This window comes from Clupea harengus, chromosome 14, assembly GCF_900700415.2.
Source record: "Clupea harengus chromosome 14, Ch_v2.0.2, whole genome shotgun sequence".
In the NCBI taxonomy this organism is placed as follows: domain Eukaryota; kingdom Metazoa; phylum Chordata; class Actinopteri; order Clupeiformes; family Clupeidae; genus Clupea; species Clupea harengus.
In genome coordinates, this window is record NC_045165.1 from 18,437,692 (window position 1) to 18,452,837 (window position 15,146).

The 15,146-nt window shown below is 41.5% G+C and overlaps 1 protein-coding gene across 25 annotated transcripts in view; it reads right to left on the reverse strand.

Moving 5' to 3' along the window:
• nrxn3a (neurexin 3a) overlaps nucleotides 1-15,146 on the reverse strand; it is a 266,234-nt gene that overhangs the window by 7,782 nt on the left and 243,306 nt on the right. For 12 of the 25 annotated variants that reach the window (XM_031579973.2, XM_031579975.2, XM_031579982.2 and 9 more), the window contains 2 exons: nucleotides 6,374-6,403; nucleotides 1,998-2,085 (listed from right to left, as the gene is read on the reverse strand). In XM_031579973.2, coding sequence (XP_031435833.1) covers nucleotides 1,998-2,085; nucleotides 6,374-6,403 — 118 coding nt within the window. The remainder of the gene's footprint in view (nucleotides 1-1,997; nucleotides 2,086-6,373; nucleotides 6,404-15,146) is intronic. The other 13 variants (XM_031579984.2, XM_031579983.2, XM_031579980.2 and 10 more) reach the window with 3 other exon arrangements.

The following is a 15,146-nucleotide window of genomic DNA, read 5'->3' on the forward strand; positions in this document are numbered from 1 at the left end:
TCAACTTTGTATGCAGACTGGCTTAAGGCTGGGGGAAAGGAGACTGCAGGGGTGTTGGGGTTGGGGAAATTGGGGAGGGGGGGGGGGGGGCGGGGTAGTGAGGGATCATTCTTGAACACAACTTTCTTGAGAAAGATTTCTATCAGCAATTGTGGCCCCTAGTAATTTGATGGCAAGAAAAGATTTTGTTGCCTGGTACAGCGTTTTGCTTTGTTAATCCAAAGAATGAAAAGGTCTTTATAAAGCCTCATGGCGGCACAAATGTTTGCCAAAAAATGAGATAGAAAAAAAAAAATGAGATTGAAAAAAAGAAAAATGATTTCAACACCAAAAATCATGCGGCACAAGATGAAGCGAGACAACAAGGAATGCTCGAGTCAGGAGAACTGGGGAAATCGATGAGAACAGCTTGTATGTAGATAAATGTATGCATATAAATGAATCGAACTGACCAAAAAACTATAACATAATTCCAAAACATCCACACAAATAAAATACCCAGTAAAACAGAAAACAAGAGAAGCCCCCGCAGCATGCTGTACTGTAAACCCAGCTGAAGAGGATGTAACACCTGGAGCAGCCCCACATCCATGCAGTCTCACACATCTATTGATGTCGGGGGTTAGAAATGGCGTGAATTTCTGTGTAAACGTGACTGGATGATCGGGGGGTCCTCTCAGTAACTGACTGTGTCAGTGTGTGGAACAGAGGGGAGGGGAGAACCAATTTAAAACCCTCTCAAGCTACTCTCTGCTTTGGGAGAAATTGGGATTGACCTTTCAGTCTGGAAATTCATTTAGCCCCTTTGAGGGTGCAGCACCAGAGCAGCACAAGAGCTGCGCTGACGTGTCGCCACGATAGAAGCCTGGTGCTTGTATAGTCTAGTGGCCTCGCAGTGTGTCTCTAATCAAAACACATTTTGTGCTCCTTTATAGATTGAAGTTTGAAGCCAGAAACACACCAGTTAAAACGGAAGGTGCCAGAACTGTCTACGTTTTCAATGTGAGGACATTAAATGTCCTCCAATAACCAGCTGGTTCCAATTCAGTGCTGCTGATAATAATGTGTTGTACAAACTGAGATATGTGTGTATATATGCAAGGCTTTGGATGACTCAGTACAGAAGAAATCATCACTGGGACAAATCATTGAAGCTTTGTAAAGGATGGCAATACCCAAGTTCTCTCAAATACTCCAAAGGAAAGATGAATTACCTCTACTTGTTATAAGATTAAACTCTTACTTTTTGGAAATTATATTTTTGTACAATTTATTTACTTTGAAGAAAAATAATAGAATGAACAGAAAACAAATTGTACACCGAAATTCAATGATATCCGTTCTCTATCAAAATATTAAACTAAGTTCAAGCTTCCAAGTATGGGAGAAAAAACGCAGCTGCTGGTCCTATGGCAAGTATTCACTGAGGTATAACATTATAAATTTGCAGTTAGAAATTTCAAAGAAGTATATCTCAAAATGTATCATGAGTCAAAATGCACCATTAAGGCAGCAAAAAGCTTCCTGTATATAATATGATACATTTTGAAGCATCAATGCAGAGAACATGCCACCCCTCCAGACTAATTTTGTACTTTTCTTTGGTTTAAACCATGTTATTTAATGAGATGTACAAAAGTACAAAATCAGTCAAAATCAGTGAGCATGTTAACCACTTCGGAAAACCCCATGGGCCAGTGTAGCTTAAAGTACTGATGTGGTTAAAATGACTAATGATTATGACATGATCATAGCTGATTATTTCAACTGAGTCTGTCTAATTGTCCTCTGCGTAAGTAGCTTGACCGGTAATTGTATGAACACTCACATGTTAAGCCCACAGACATGCAGGGATTTAGCTTGAACTGCAGGAAGTTACACTCGGAGAGACCATGGGGAATGATGCTTTGAGGACAAGGTCCTCAACTGTGTGTGTGTGTGTGTGTGTGTGTGTGTGTGGAAGAAGATAAGGTTGAAGCAAGCAAAGTGAAACTAACCTAGCCCACCTGCATGGCCTGAGTCGCACTCCTCCAGGTCCTCGTCATCGCTGGAACATTCTGCTGATGACACAATGTCGTCCGGGGTCTTGGTTGGTTCATGGAAAAGCACACACAAACACACACACAAACACACACACACACAAACACACACACAGACACACACACAGGCACAAAACAAAGGTGAGGTATGAGAATTCCTGAAACAACAGTAGCTTTTTTTTCACTTTTACCAAAATCTATTTACATTTCTGATAAAAAGTTCAAGATTTGTGTGCACTGAAAACAAACTGCATTTGCAGAACAACCTTTGGTTCACATGTTCCTAACTGCATCCCTGGAAGTTAACATTCAATTGACCCTCCAGCCAATTAATTCAAAAGCTGCACTTCCAACCTTCACCTGAAGCTCTGAAATTAATATAGTCCATTGTGTGTGTGTGTGTGTGTGTGTGTGTGTGTGTGTGTGTGTGTGTGTGTGTGTGTTCCTGCATCGGTCTTTTTTATGCTGTTGTTTTGATCTGTGCGGCTTACACTCTTTAATTTCTGGGTGTCAACTCAATCTTTCCCCCCTGAACGGTTTGCATGGATTTCCATTACTATAGATCACAGGTATTGAGAGGCGTGGTCTGAATCAAGCCGAGGCATTCAGAGATTATCTGTTGGCCACGGTGGGCCAGAGCCATGATTTATCCCCTTCCCTCAGTCGCAGGCGCTGCAGCACAGGCCGTTTTTCATCGCTCGCGCTTGGCATGGCTTTATTAGGAAACAGATTAGAATGGGGATAAAATAAGCACTGTCATAGAACAGGTTTATGAAATTATAAATAACACTGGACAGAGTGGAGAGGCCTCTCTTCACAGCGAGCGGTAGAAGCTGTAAATCTCGTAGAGCGTGATGGACTAATAAAACGTTGTCCCTCCTCGTTCTTCCATCTGATGGACTTCCTGTGGAGAAGGAGTTTGAGGGGTGGGTGTGCAAATTGGGAGGGGGGGTTCTGGATGGAGTGTGTTTGGTCGCGCGTCATTGAGAAAGCAGACGGAGTGGCCCTCCACTTGGGAGAGATGTGGAATACAGCTCAGAGTAAATATAAAATTATTCATTGAATTTATATTTGGTGTGGCAAAAAGGGCTCATCTCGCCGGCAGAAAAGAGCAGGAAGATCACAGCTGCGGAGCGCAATGAGAAAAGTAATTGACTGATTCCAGAGAAAATGTGAAATTATCCCCGATTTCCCAGTGAAAGTCAGGGGAGGTGGGTCGCTTAATATGGTAAACTAGCCAAAGCTTGGCCTCTCAATTGCCATCAGTGTTTAAATGTCATAGACACCACCTGACCGGAATGAGTTTGTTTCTAGAGCCTTCACACAAAAACGCAGACTCCAGATTTGCCCAAAAGAGGGAGACTCGAGCAACTGTCAGTTTTGTTATGTTTTATAATTCATGCAGATCCTCCTCCACTTCGCTGCAGATACCAACTTTACCTATAGAGAGTGTTTCTCTAGGTCGGCATCACGACAACAAACATCAGGTACTGGGCAACAAGCCGCCGTTCTGAGCCTGGCCACATTATGACATTGTATAACCATCTATTGATACTTTTGTCAGGCAGCAGAGAAAAGGCCTAATCCACACATGTAACAATGAGAGAATATGTTTCCATGGAGCATAAGCCTTTAACGTTCATTGCAGCTTCGGGGATTAATCTCTTTCCTCACTTAAACCCGCAGCCTGACAGTGACAGGAACTTAATATTGAACTTCTGGAAGATTAGTTTGTTTCTCTGAGCTTCTCCCATAGCCGTAAGAGTGTAATGCTTCATGGTGTCCGACAGATAAGCAAATCCATCTAAATCCTTTCAATTTATTTTCAGTCTTATTATGCATTATTTAAGGCGCAAATGTTGTCCTCCCTTAAAATCAAGAGTCGTCCATTTCTTGGGTTGGTTTATTGATTTTTATAGGCTAAACCTCTGGGACATTGTTTAGATGGCCCACCTATTTTGTGCTTCACATTATTCACATCTCCCTTAAAACATTTTTTTTTCTAGCTGCCAAAGAAAATAAAGTAAAAAAGTATTCTGTTTAATTCATCTGAGTGTCATCAAATGCAAACATCAATGTACATTTTTCTATACTTTTGACCCAAAGGGACTGCCTACAGAATGCCAGCTCCTTTCCTCTGGTGGAAATGGCTGATGCGTAATGAGTGGGGAGAAGCGGAGTGGGGATGACTTGACAGAGTCGACTGATGCTCGAGGGGCTTTTTGAATCCCGAGGAGTGTCCCTGCGGTGATAAGCCCGCTGCACCCACCAACAAAGATGCCGAGCGCACCAGGAATCTGCCAGCGCTGCACAGCAGACAAGCGTTTTGAAGAGCAGGTATGTGTGATGGCTGCTAGTGAGATAACGCACTTTAATCACAAGACCACACCAGGGTACACAGAGAGAGAGACAAAGGGAGAGAGAGAGAGAGAGAGAGAGAGAGAGAGAGAGAGAGAGAGAGAGAGAGAGAGAGAGAGCAAAACAAAAAAACACAACTTCCTGTTTTTTTCCCCCCGACTTCAAACTGTTTTTAAAATAATATTTGTTTCAAAATATCTGGGTTCATTGGACTCAGACACGACTTTGAAAATATAAAATTTGACGAATAGGACAGGTTTGTGTGTGTGTATATATATATATATATACATAGGTAGGGGAGAGACAGTGAGAGAGAGACAAAGAGAGAGAGAGAGAGAGAGAGAGAGAGAGAGAGAGAGAGAGAGAGAGAGAGAACAGGGTTTGTTTGGCCAGTTCTTGATCTCTCCCTGTGAAGCAGCTTGCCTGGGTGATTGGCTCTTTTGCCCAAATAAGCTAATCTCGCACTCAGCACAGAAGCTCCCTCTACCCTCAAAGGTTATATTTTAGTTAGTTATAATTCACCTCTTTGCCTTGCGGTTAGCATCGCAAGAGAAAATCTACCTAATCAATGCAGGGTATTTTGAAGTGAGGTTTGGGTAAGAAATAACTGGAAGGCCTGGCCAATGGTGCATGGGAACATTAACATCCTTCTGACTGCAGTGGACAAGAGGAAGATGCAGAGAGTGGCAGAGCTGAGAGAGGGCTGGCATCTAAAGCAGGGAGGTAGTAAATATTTTACAGGAAGCTTTGGGATGAGAACAGTCTGTTTCAACTCCACAATACTGAGGAAAAATGTAATGTAGTCGTTTTGTTTTTCATTATTGTGCCAGCTTTGATAAGAATATTGCAGAAATGCCGAACTACAGCCTCATGAAACTCATATAATAGTTCGCAGGCTTAAATAGCATATACAGATAAGGAAGATGTATGGAAATGTGACCATTTGGAAGCGGCAAAATCTAGCCCTTTCTATTTTTTTTTCTGTCTTTGTAGCAGCTGCTGAGGGTAGTGCCGATTCAGTGGGGTGGAATAATCAATGATAGCAAACAGTTGGGAAGCCTAACTGAAATGTCAGAGGGCCAAGTGAAAAAATACAAAACTCAGGAGACAATAACAGAATATTTTCCTAAAATGACCGGTTGTGGTGGTGTGGTGTGGTGTGAGAGCTCTAAGTGTGTATTTTCCTCACTAGCAGATAAGGAGCCGATTACGGTTTATGTAAACTAGAAGGGCTGCAGTTATCATGGCGGAACACAAGGGCACCAGAGGTCAGAGCCATCAGACAAGATGACTGTGAAAATGTTATATCCTCAGGCTCACAAAAACGCCAGAAAAAAACTCTCAAATCACCCCCGTGGAGCCTCCATCTCTCTTTAGCTGAACCTCCAATACATCAACAGTGAAGTGTGTGTGTGTGTGTGTGTGTGTGTGTGTGTGTGTCTGTGTTTGTAAAGTAAAACAAAATTATAAAACAACCCCCAACTCTGTGATTTAAATAACTTTAAAGAGGAATGATACACCAGGGACAGTGACAGGAAACACAATTCCCTTAAGTCCCACCTTTCCAAATAAATCATATCCATTAAATATCTCCCGTTGTGCTTTCTGCATACTGCCACTTCACTGAGGTCATAAGGCAGCACTCTCGCAATGCTGCGCATTTAGACAAACATTGAACATCCACATGTGTGACTGTGAAAAGCATATTACCTGGTGACAAAATCACTGTCAAACCTGCAATTTTTTATAACTATTTAGATATAATAACATTCTGAGATCAATTATTTCCATGCAGGAGGTGACCAAAGAAAGGAACAGATTGAGCCATGACATTAAAAAGAACGTGCTTATGGTTTAAAATCCCGTCCTCTTTAAAGTGGATGATGGATCGCTTCTGTGAAGCATTTTTCAGCAATTAATAATGGGCAACTTTATGATCTCTATGAGAAAAATTCAAATTGAAAGGGCACTAATACCTGCTTGAGCTTATCTTTCTCCTTCAGAACCTAAACACGGTGGAAGGAAAGAGAGAGAGGGAGGAAGAGAGAGAGAGAGAGATAAAGGGAGAGAGAGAACAACTTTTGTAATCAACATTATAAGCTAAATGATAGATATTTTAAATGCTCACAAACCTTTGTATTTTAAGGACTGCATTTGCTGAAATGCAGAACTCAGCTAAAATGTCAGGGCATCTATACATCAGCCTATCCTCTGCCAAAGGCACTCTGATGTATATCATATAGATGTACCATCTCTGGCTTGATTTACAGTGAAGACAGGAGCTGGGCCGTTCATTTCATCGCAGCTAGGCATGTTAATCGATTACCTAGAACAACGGAAAGTGCTGACACTGGAATAACCCAGGAGATTTAGGAAGTTCCTTGTGTCAGGATTTTATACCCGCTGGAAAATGAAGATGTAAAAATGGGCATGGCGGATTAAGTGTATGGATTTACTGTAAATTAAAGATGGTTCTGCAATTGGATTTTAAAATAATTTCTTATGATCCAGAAAATAAATTGTTATTAGTTTATGCTGAATTACTGAATAGTTAGGAATTATGAAAAAATCGAAATGAATAAATTCTGTACTTTTTTGTGTAATATCACAGACATTAAATCAATAATAATCTAATAATGTTTTTTCTAGTTTCTTTTCCGATATCAATGTGGCACTGTAAAATTACATCACCACAGATTATTTAATAAATACTCTGTTCTACAACATACTTCCTGACTGCATGATCAGGTGTCTCAAGTGCTCAATATATTGCTGAAGCTCTTGTTACTTAAATAGACAACATGACATGATAACTTTAAAACACGGAAGCATGACTTTAAGACATATGAAGGGCATTTGTCATCCTTTCCATGGGGTTAAGACAATCAATCAATTTCTCTAAAAATAGCTGACTGGAAGTGATTCTTTTTTTATTTTTTATCTTTTGATCAGCTGGGCCCAACCTAAGTCTGCAGAGCTCTGCAGGGATTTGATGTTTTCATTTCTGATCTCAACTGACAGAACAAGAAGTAAGCAGGTTGTATTACAAGCAGGATCAATATTGGTGGTCAAGGTTGGCAGATCCATTTCAAAGAAAGATTTCAGGGAGGTTCAAAACCTTTGTGCTCATGCACATGTCATGTTATCATGTTCATAATCATCATGTACAGCGTGTGTGTGTGTGTGTGTGTGTGTGTGTGTGTGTGTGTGTGTGTGTGTGTGGTGTGTGTGTGTGTGTGTGTGTGTGTGTGTGTGTGTGTGTGTATGTTTGTGCCTCATAGGCATGGATGGGACATTCAGTACATGGAGTGGGAGTGATCAGCAACTGACACCCGAATGCCTTACGCAGACAAACACACACACACACACACACAAACACACTCACTTTTGTGTCTCACTGTCATCATAAGATAGAGTAGTTCATATTGGTTTCTATTTCAAATCATGCCATTTATCTTTTGCAAGAGCATATTTCATAACTCCTTACTCTCTACTCAGTCCTGCGGCTAGACAACCCTCAGAAGGCCCTTGTGTGTATTGTGGTTCTACTGGCCACGCATGCTTTCAAACGGCACCCATTTGTCTTATTTAAAAAGGAAACGTTATTTGGCCTCAATCTTTAATCATCTTTCCTGCGACTGAGAGCAAGGTCGTGAAGGGCAGTGCATGATAAACAGTCAGTAGACAGCCCCAACCTCCACTGTGGCCGGGGCTAAAATTAGAACCGTGATACACAGTTTGTTTCAATTACAGATTCAAATCTAAAGTAGCGTCTTTTATTACCTTGACTAATTCAAGAGTGGTGAGGGAAGGGAGGGACAATGGAGAGAGGAGATAAAGAGGTGTGTGTGTGTGTGTGTGTGTGTGTGTGTGTGTGTGTGTGTGTGTGTCGGGAGAGCGGGCAAGCAGAGAATGACTCTGAGAGGGAAATAAAGTTCTGACGCTGGAATTAGCTATGCGTCAAGGTTAGGCACATCTCTCTATGGCCTGACTCCATTTAAACTGACATGTGTGTGTTGACTGCGCTGGCTGATGGACGGACACAAATGTACATTCCATCAGTGTCTGCTAATGAATGGGCTGCATGATTAAACTGCCCAGCGCTGGGATTTTCTATTTTTCTCACGCACAGCGGTTTGTGGATTGGTGATAGTGGTAAATTGCAAATCAATTCTGAACAATCTGATGAATGAATGCATTATAATGCAAATCAGTTTGATATGCTGTATGTTAGGATTTAGTTATCATGTAATTCCAGCAGATATTGGTAGCAGATATCCTTCTTCGCAGTAGTTATTTTCTTGTCAGTCCTGTGTTTATGCCATGTGACAGTAATGTGCATTCATCTGGTATGTCTCACTCTGTGCTTTTTTTGCAAAGTCCAGGAAGTCTTTGACATTGTAATTAATGTGTGCCTAAAGAGTTGTTGAAGGCTAGCACATAACACGTCTGAATGGATACAACAACACGAAAGAGAGCTGGAATATTTTTTATATATATATATATATATATATATATATATATATATATATATACACCCACGTAGGTGCTTTGCGCAGGCATGGTTACATGAAAATAATATCAATGACTACAAAAATGATTGATTGAATGAATGAGTGCATGAAAGATAGACAGACAATGTCTGTTATGAACAATTTTTTATTAGTTTTTAATTAATTATTAACTGACTATTATTAATTATTTAACTATTTGGTGTCTGATTTAGTCCTACAGTGTGTCTGTGTTTGTTTCTTTGTTGAATACCGTGACAGGACAACAGGCCTGTTTGACTAACAACCAGCCGGGCTGAACAAGGATGACTTTTCTCAACGGTATGACAAGGTGTTTTATCTTTGTGGCAGTATAAGTCAACTGATTTCCTAGTGTGAATAATTTCTTGGTTCTTACCATGTTTACGTTATTACCGTGGTTTAAGATGATACTATCTACTTATTACTGTGATACAGTATAACCCAATAATTACCGATCTGTGAACTAGACTTTAGATCCATTTAGTAGCTGGTTCCCTGTGATCTAGTATGGATCCGTTGGCTGAGTTGGCTGTCATGTGGTTGTCTTCAGATGAGAAAAAGCTGTTGAATGGAAAGGCATATGCAGTGTATGGATGTTTAACTTAAGACTGGCTGAGGGGAAGGTGGTCAACCTCACGAGGCAAACCTCAAACCTCAGCTCGGCTTCACCAAGCAACCTGAGAGGTGCCTTTTTAGCATATATTAAAATCACAGCATTTCACACAAAAAAGTGCCACATATAACTACTTCAAACTAGACCTTGCTTTGCCCTTTTCAAACTCTAGCGAGGGTAACAAATTGGATGCACTTTGCTTATGCTGTGAGAGCGCAGTGTTATGATACAAATTTCTTAAGTCCTGTTGAAATAAATGGCAGGCGGTATCTCCTAAGGTTAGCAGCGTTTGCCCACTCCCTGGCCCCAGTGACTCATCCATACCTAGTGAAATGTATCAGTCCTCGACACCAGCGCCGCTTTTCCGCAGTCTTCTCCTGCCATATAATTGGATTTTGAACACGACTCCGGTGAAATATTACCCCCTCAGCTTGCTGGCGGAGGCAACTCCATCTGCTGACACCCTTTTTATCCCCCTTCACTGTTTTGCTTTCATATAAATGTGCTTTTTTTAAAAGGTTATTTTTATTAGCATCCCTTCTGAACTAGTGTTAACCTATGACACAATAGAACTTGATACTATTATGGACGTTTTTTAATGGCCCCAGCTGAAGAGGCTTGGATGCTATTTCAGGAGGTTTTATTGCTTTAAAAATGTTAATGAGGAGACAATTATGGCTGTCAGAGGAACAGCTGACCTTTACGCTAGAATGTAACATGGAGCAGCGTTTTCAGACAGATCTTATGACATTCTACCAAAGACGCCACCGGTTAGTTACGACGTGAAATACATTCAATAACACACCACATCAGAGGAACATTATTGATTTTAATTCTTCCAATGGCTTCATATGATCAAGTAATCTTACACCATAATATTCACCATGTACCATAATTACACTTTTATACAATTTGAATCTTAATAATCTTTATTAATGCTGTATGGCTTTGATAAATGTTAAGTGTAAACACAGGCCAAAACAAAATTATATTTTCGAAACAAAGTTTGGGAGGACTGACAGCTGTCACTCACCCCACTTCCACATTCTCTGAGATTTAAACCAGCTTACCTGTCTGCTACGTCACGCGCCCCATCGCAGCAAAACAATCCCACCTCCTCCCCATTTCTCCTCCCCGTCACCAGCATCTCTAAGCCCACAATACCCCTCATCCACACGCAATCTCCGCTGTGGGCATCCTAGGACCACGGCCAGCCTCGAAGCCAAACATGCTCTAAATCAAGCGTTTCGATTGGCGAACTAGCGAAGCCATCTTTAAGACAGTCCTATCTCTTACTGAGGCAGACATAGCCAGTATCTCTCAACACATGTCACAGTTTTCCTGTCACCTCCACAATGGGAAGAATCAATCAGATTTGGGCATGGTATAATGGAATCTTAATTAGTTATTGATGTTTCAGTGAAGTGATTACAGGCAAAAGTGTATCTCAGTGGAGCTAGAGGTTTGGACCCAGGAGCTCTGTGTCTCAGATGAAATGAAACGCATCCATTTGTGATTTAAATGACCTTTATGTCGTCTAATCTGCAGAGAGACCTTTAAAGTTGGTTGCTAAATCCCAACTGCTAAGATCACTCCTGTGAACTAGAGATATATGGCCACTCCTCAGTTTTAAGTGGACAGTAAATTTACACGCTATCATTTTTATTGTCTGTGATAAAAAACCCTGCATGATGCCAGCGCTGCAGCAGTCTTTGCGTCAGTGACATTGTTGGTCTCTGTGAGTACATTCTACCTGTCAGCGATACAAAGAGTCGAAAGAGTCACTGAGCTCGTCTTCATCCTGTCATCTCCTCCATGGCGGGTTGACTCTAAAATGCATTTGGTCCTGACCTGGCGCATACTGCTTTTAAGATAATCCTTTTGGCTGTGCCTCTTTAGCTTCCAAATAGATGAGACAGAAAGGCAACATAAAAGGCTCTAATAGTTTAATATGCCTCTAGCGCTCCTGACTGAACAAAAAAAGATAGAAAAATAGTTGGATAGATGGAGTATGCTGCAACTACACCAAAGCCCTCAATATGATGATAAAATATCAACAACCGTAGGAAATTATGCCTTTTTCAACAAATAACACAACATAATTGCAGATGTTAATTTCCCAAAAAATGTATTATTTTTTTGTATTATAATGACTCTGTTGCAGTAGTCCAATAGTAATCATGTAATTATAGAACAAGTAATGGAATGTAAACATTATTATGTGTCTGTGCTGCACTCATTTCCTAAAAATAATAAACAAAATATAGTTGCCTTTCTAGTTTACATTTTTGCAAATATTTGCAAAGACAATATTTGCAGAGACAGCTGCACACTTAGGCTGCCATCAGATTGATGAATATGATAGTGTGCCTCTTAGTCCAGGGACTACCTCAGCACTGGAGACAAAGGGTCTCTTAATCCTGGGACTACCTCAGCACTGGAGACAAAGGGTCTCTTAATCCTGGGTCTACTTCAATACTGGGTCTCTTAGGTTTAGTCCTGGGTCTACTTCAACACTGGGTCTCTGAGGTTTAGTCCTGGGTCTACTTCAACACTGGAGACAAAGGGTCTCTCAGGTTTAGTCCTGGGTCTACTTCAACACTGGAGACAAAGGGTATCTCAATCCTGGGTCTACTTCAACACTGGGTCTCTTAGGTTTAGTCCTGGGTCTCTCAGGTTTAGTCCTGGGTCTACTTCAACACTGGGTCTCTTAGGTTTAGTCCTGGGTCTACTTCAACACTGGAGACAAAGGGTGTCTTAGGTTTAGTCCTGGGTCTACTTCAACACTGGAGACAAAGGGTCTCTTAGTCCTGGGTCTACGTCAGCACTGGAGACAAAAAGGTCTCAGGTAGGCCTTAGAGGAGGTGCTTTCTCAGAAATCACAACATCTCGTTATCCCTGCTTCCTTGATACATTCTCAGTCTTAATTAAGTCAATCACAACAGAAAGAATGTGCAATCCAATGGTAACCAATTGCAATCCAATCCCATGTGAGAATGTGCTCCAATTGAAACAAACAAACAAACAAACGGAAAAATAAGAAAATGAACACAAACATTTACAAATAGATACATCCCCTGAACTCTCCTTTCCCTGCATCGTTTGGATTTGCAGCTTTGCAATTAAATTATTTGCCCGCTGTGACGGACAGCTTGTTTACATATCCTGTTTGCACAAATTAAGATGGGAGTGCAAACATGACCGTCAGCTTGTTGACCTTACGCATTGGCTGAGCCTTAATGAGAACTCTCCTGCCAATTCCGCTAAACCACCCAGCAATCCCGCCATTCAACAGGCTGAAGAGGATGGCGCCCACCTATAAGCACTCGCTTAATCTGCATTTCAAACACAGAGCCCAGGATTTAGCGACCCACTACAAAACACCACAGGCACAAAACTCAGTCTTCAACGCAGGTTACCTCTGCAAGGTAACATCATCAACAGATAATGCTGCAAGATGGCAGTGACATCATGAAACGACATTCATGCAAATGTTATGCAAAATCTTATTATCGTAATCAAGGCTTCTAATTTTGCCTGAGGTGGTTTTCTAGTGAATGTGCTTATGTGGGGTGTAATTGAATTCAGGGTTCTTCAAAATGTATCAATCGCTGCTGATGAGGGCTGGTTGGTGTTTTTTTCGAGGGAAAAGAAAAACCAGCGCTACGCTGTACTACAGGGACACACAGACACAGGTAGAGAATGCTTCTCGTTTTGTGTTTGTGTCCTACAACCCCCCTCCCCCCACCTGTCTTCTGGGAAACACAGGTTTGTTGCTCACCGTTTATTTTGCATACACTTTGTATGGAGCACAGACCTAAATGCAGCGATTGGCCGTTCAGCCACAGATTTAACGAGGAAATCCGATACCGCTGGCCCCGCTCGGCTCACGAGCGGCTGCTGGTGTGTAAGTGGAAATTTCCTGGTCTCGACGAGAACGCCACGGGAGAAGAAAATAAAAAGTGGGTAGCAGTGCTCCTCCACGGCTCCTGGAGGCCTGTAATGCAATACCACACTTATCTTTGCGCTCCACCCCTGCCAGACGCTACCCAAGAGAGTGTCAAAAGTCACGGTGGAAATAGCTCGCCTGGAGAGGGTTCACATGCAGGAGTCTCCTCCAAAAAAGAACAACCCTGAGAAAAAGACATGCTCTCATTCCCCCCAAGGAGGTTGGAGAAGCAAAGGTCTCTTTAGAGACCCACGGCTGTCAACAGCTGACATGACACTGTAAAGACTGGAAGAGCGTACACAGGTAAACATAGGTGTGGTGGGTGGGAAAGAAATAGAAAAAAGGGAAACTTTACTTAGAAAAAAAAAACTATGTTGAAATTAGCTGTAATGCAGTGGCCCAGTTCTAACATATACATTCTGTTCAGGTCATCAAGATATTAGAAAACCTTTCCTAGCTTCACGAGAGTACATGAGAGTACATGCACTGTGTTTGTTTGTACAGCTGCAATGGGGGGGTGTCTGCAGTCATTGGGGACAGACGTGTTTTTTCTGTACATGTCATACAGGCTGCAGTGAGTGATGGCTTTAATAACCTGCCCACCCAAACACTCCGCTCTGCCTTACTGACTATATGGAATGAACAGCATAATTATATTTGCCATATCACATCCTCTTTTATGGTCGCCCCCGTTAAAGTTGGTTTGGAAAGCTGTTGGTTTTTCTGTCAGGGGGGTTGATTTGAGCTGTCCTTCAAATGTTTGTGCGTGCTGTGAATCACGGTGTCCGTGACCAAACTAATTGAAGTCACACATTGGGATAAGCGAAGCTTAGAATTCAGTTTCAGCTTCATTGAAATGATGCTTGCAGACATACAGGTTGAGCCCCTTCCATGTTGGTCTGAGGAGGAGAATTCATTATTCTGAACATGGCCTTCCCCTTTCCACCTAGCCAGTGCCAGTGCAGGTGTCATAGCATTGCTCAAGATTACATCAGTACATACCAAAACTATATCAGTAAGGCATATTCTAATATCTAAATTATTCTAATATCAACTGGTAGAGCAAGGTGCAGTTAAGTTTAAAGTTAGAAGCTAAAGTGCAGAAAGTTCCACTTTCCTTGAGGACTCTTATTGATGCAACCTATTTATATGTCCATTATATTTCCTTTCTGTTCCAATATGCATTGTTTGTTTAATGACAATTGGTAATCAAACAAGTAATTAATTTGTATAGCAGTGTAAGTTTCTGTAAGACCACTTACATGACATTTTCTGTATTGCCATTTAATGCCATTTTCAGCAATGCCTATTTTTCATCATAATCTGCTGTTTATAAGATATTTCCGGTCTAATATATTTCTTATCTTGGGGACTGAATATTTTCCTCTGTAAACTGGATAAGTTACTGCAGTTTGTGCTGCCTTGATGTGAAAATGCCACCTGCCATCGAGGAATCTGGTTTGTCTCCACTGAATCATTACTACTCTGAGTCAGGGCTGTGTTACTCTCCAGAAGCGATGTCCTCGTTCACACAGTGATGGGGGAATCTGGGACGAGCGCTGGTTATTTGCGGTGTAAAAGACAGACTGCTCCAGAAGCAGGGATGATGAAAAGCTTTAGGCTGGTGCTGGGGGCTGTGTTTCCAGACTTCAGAG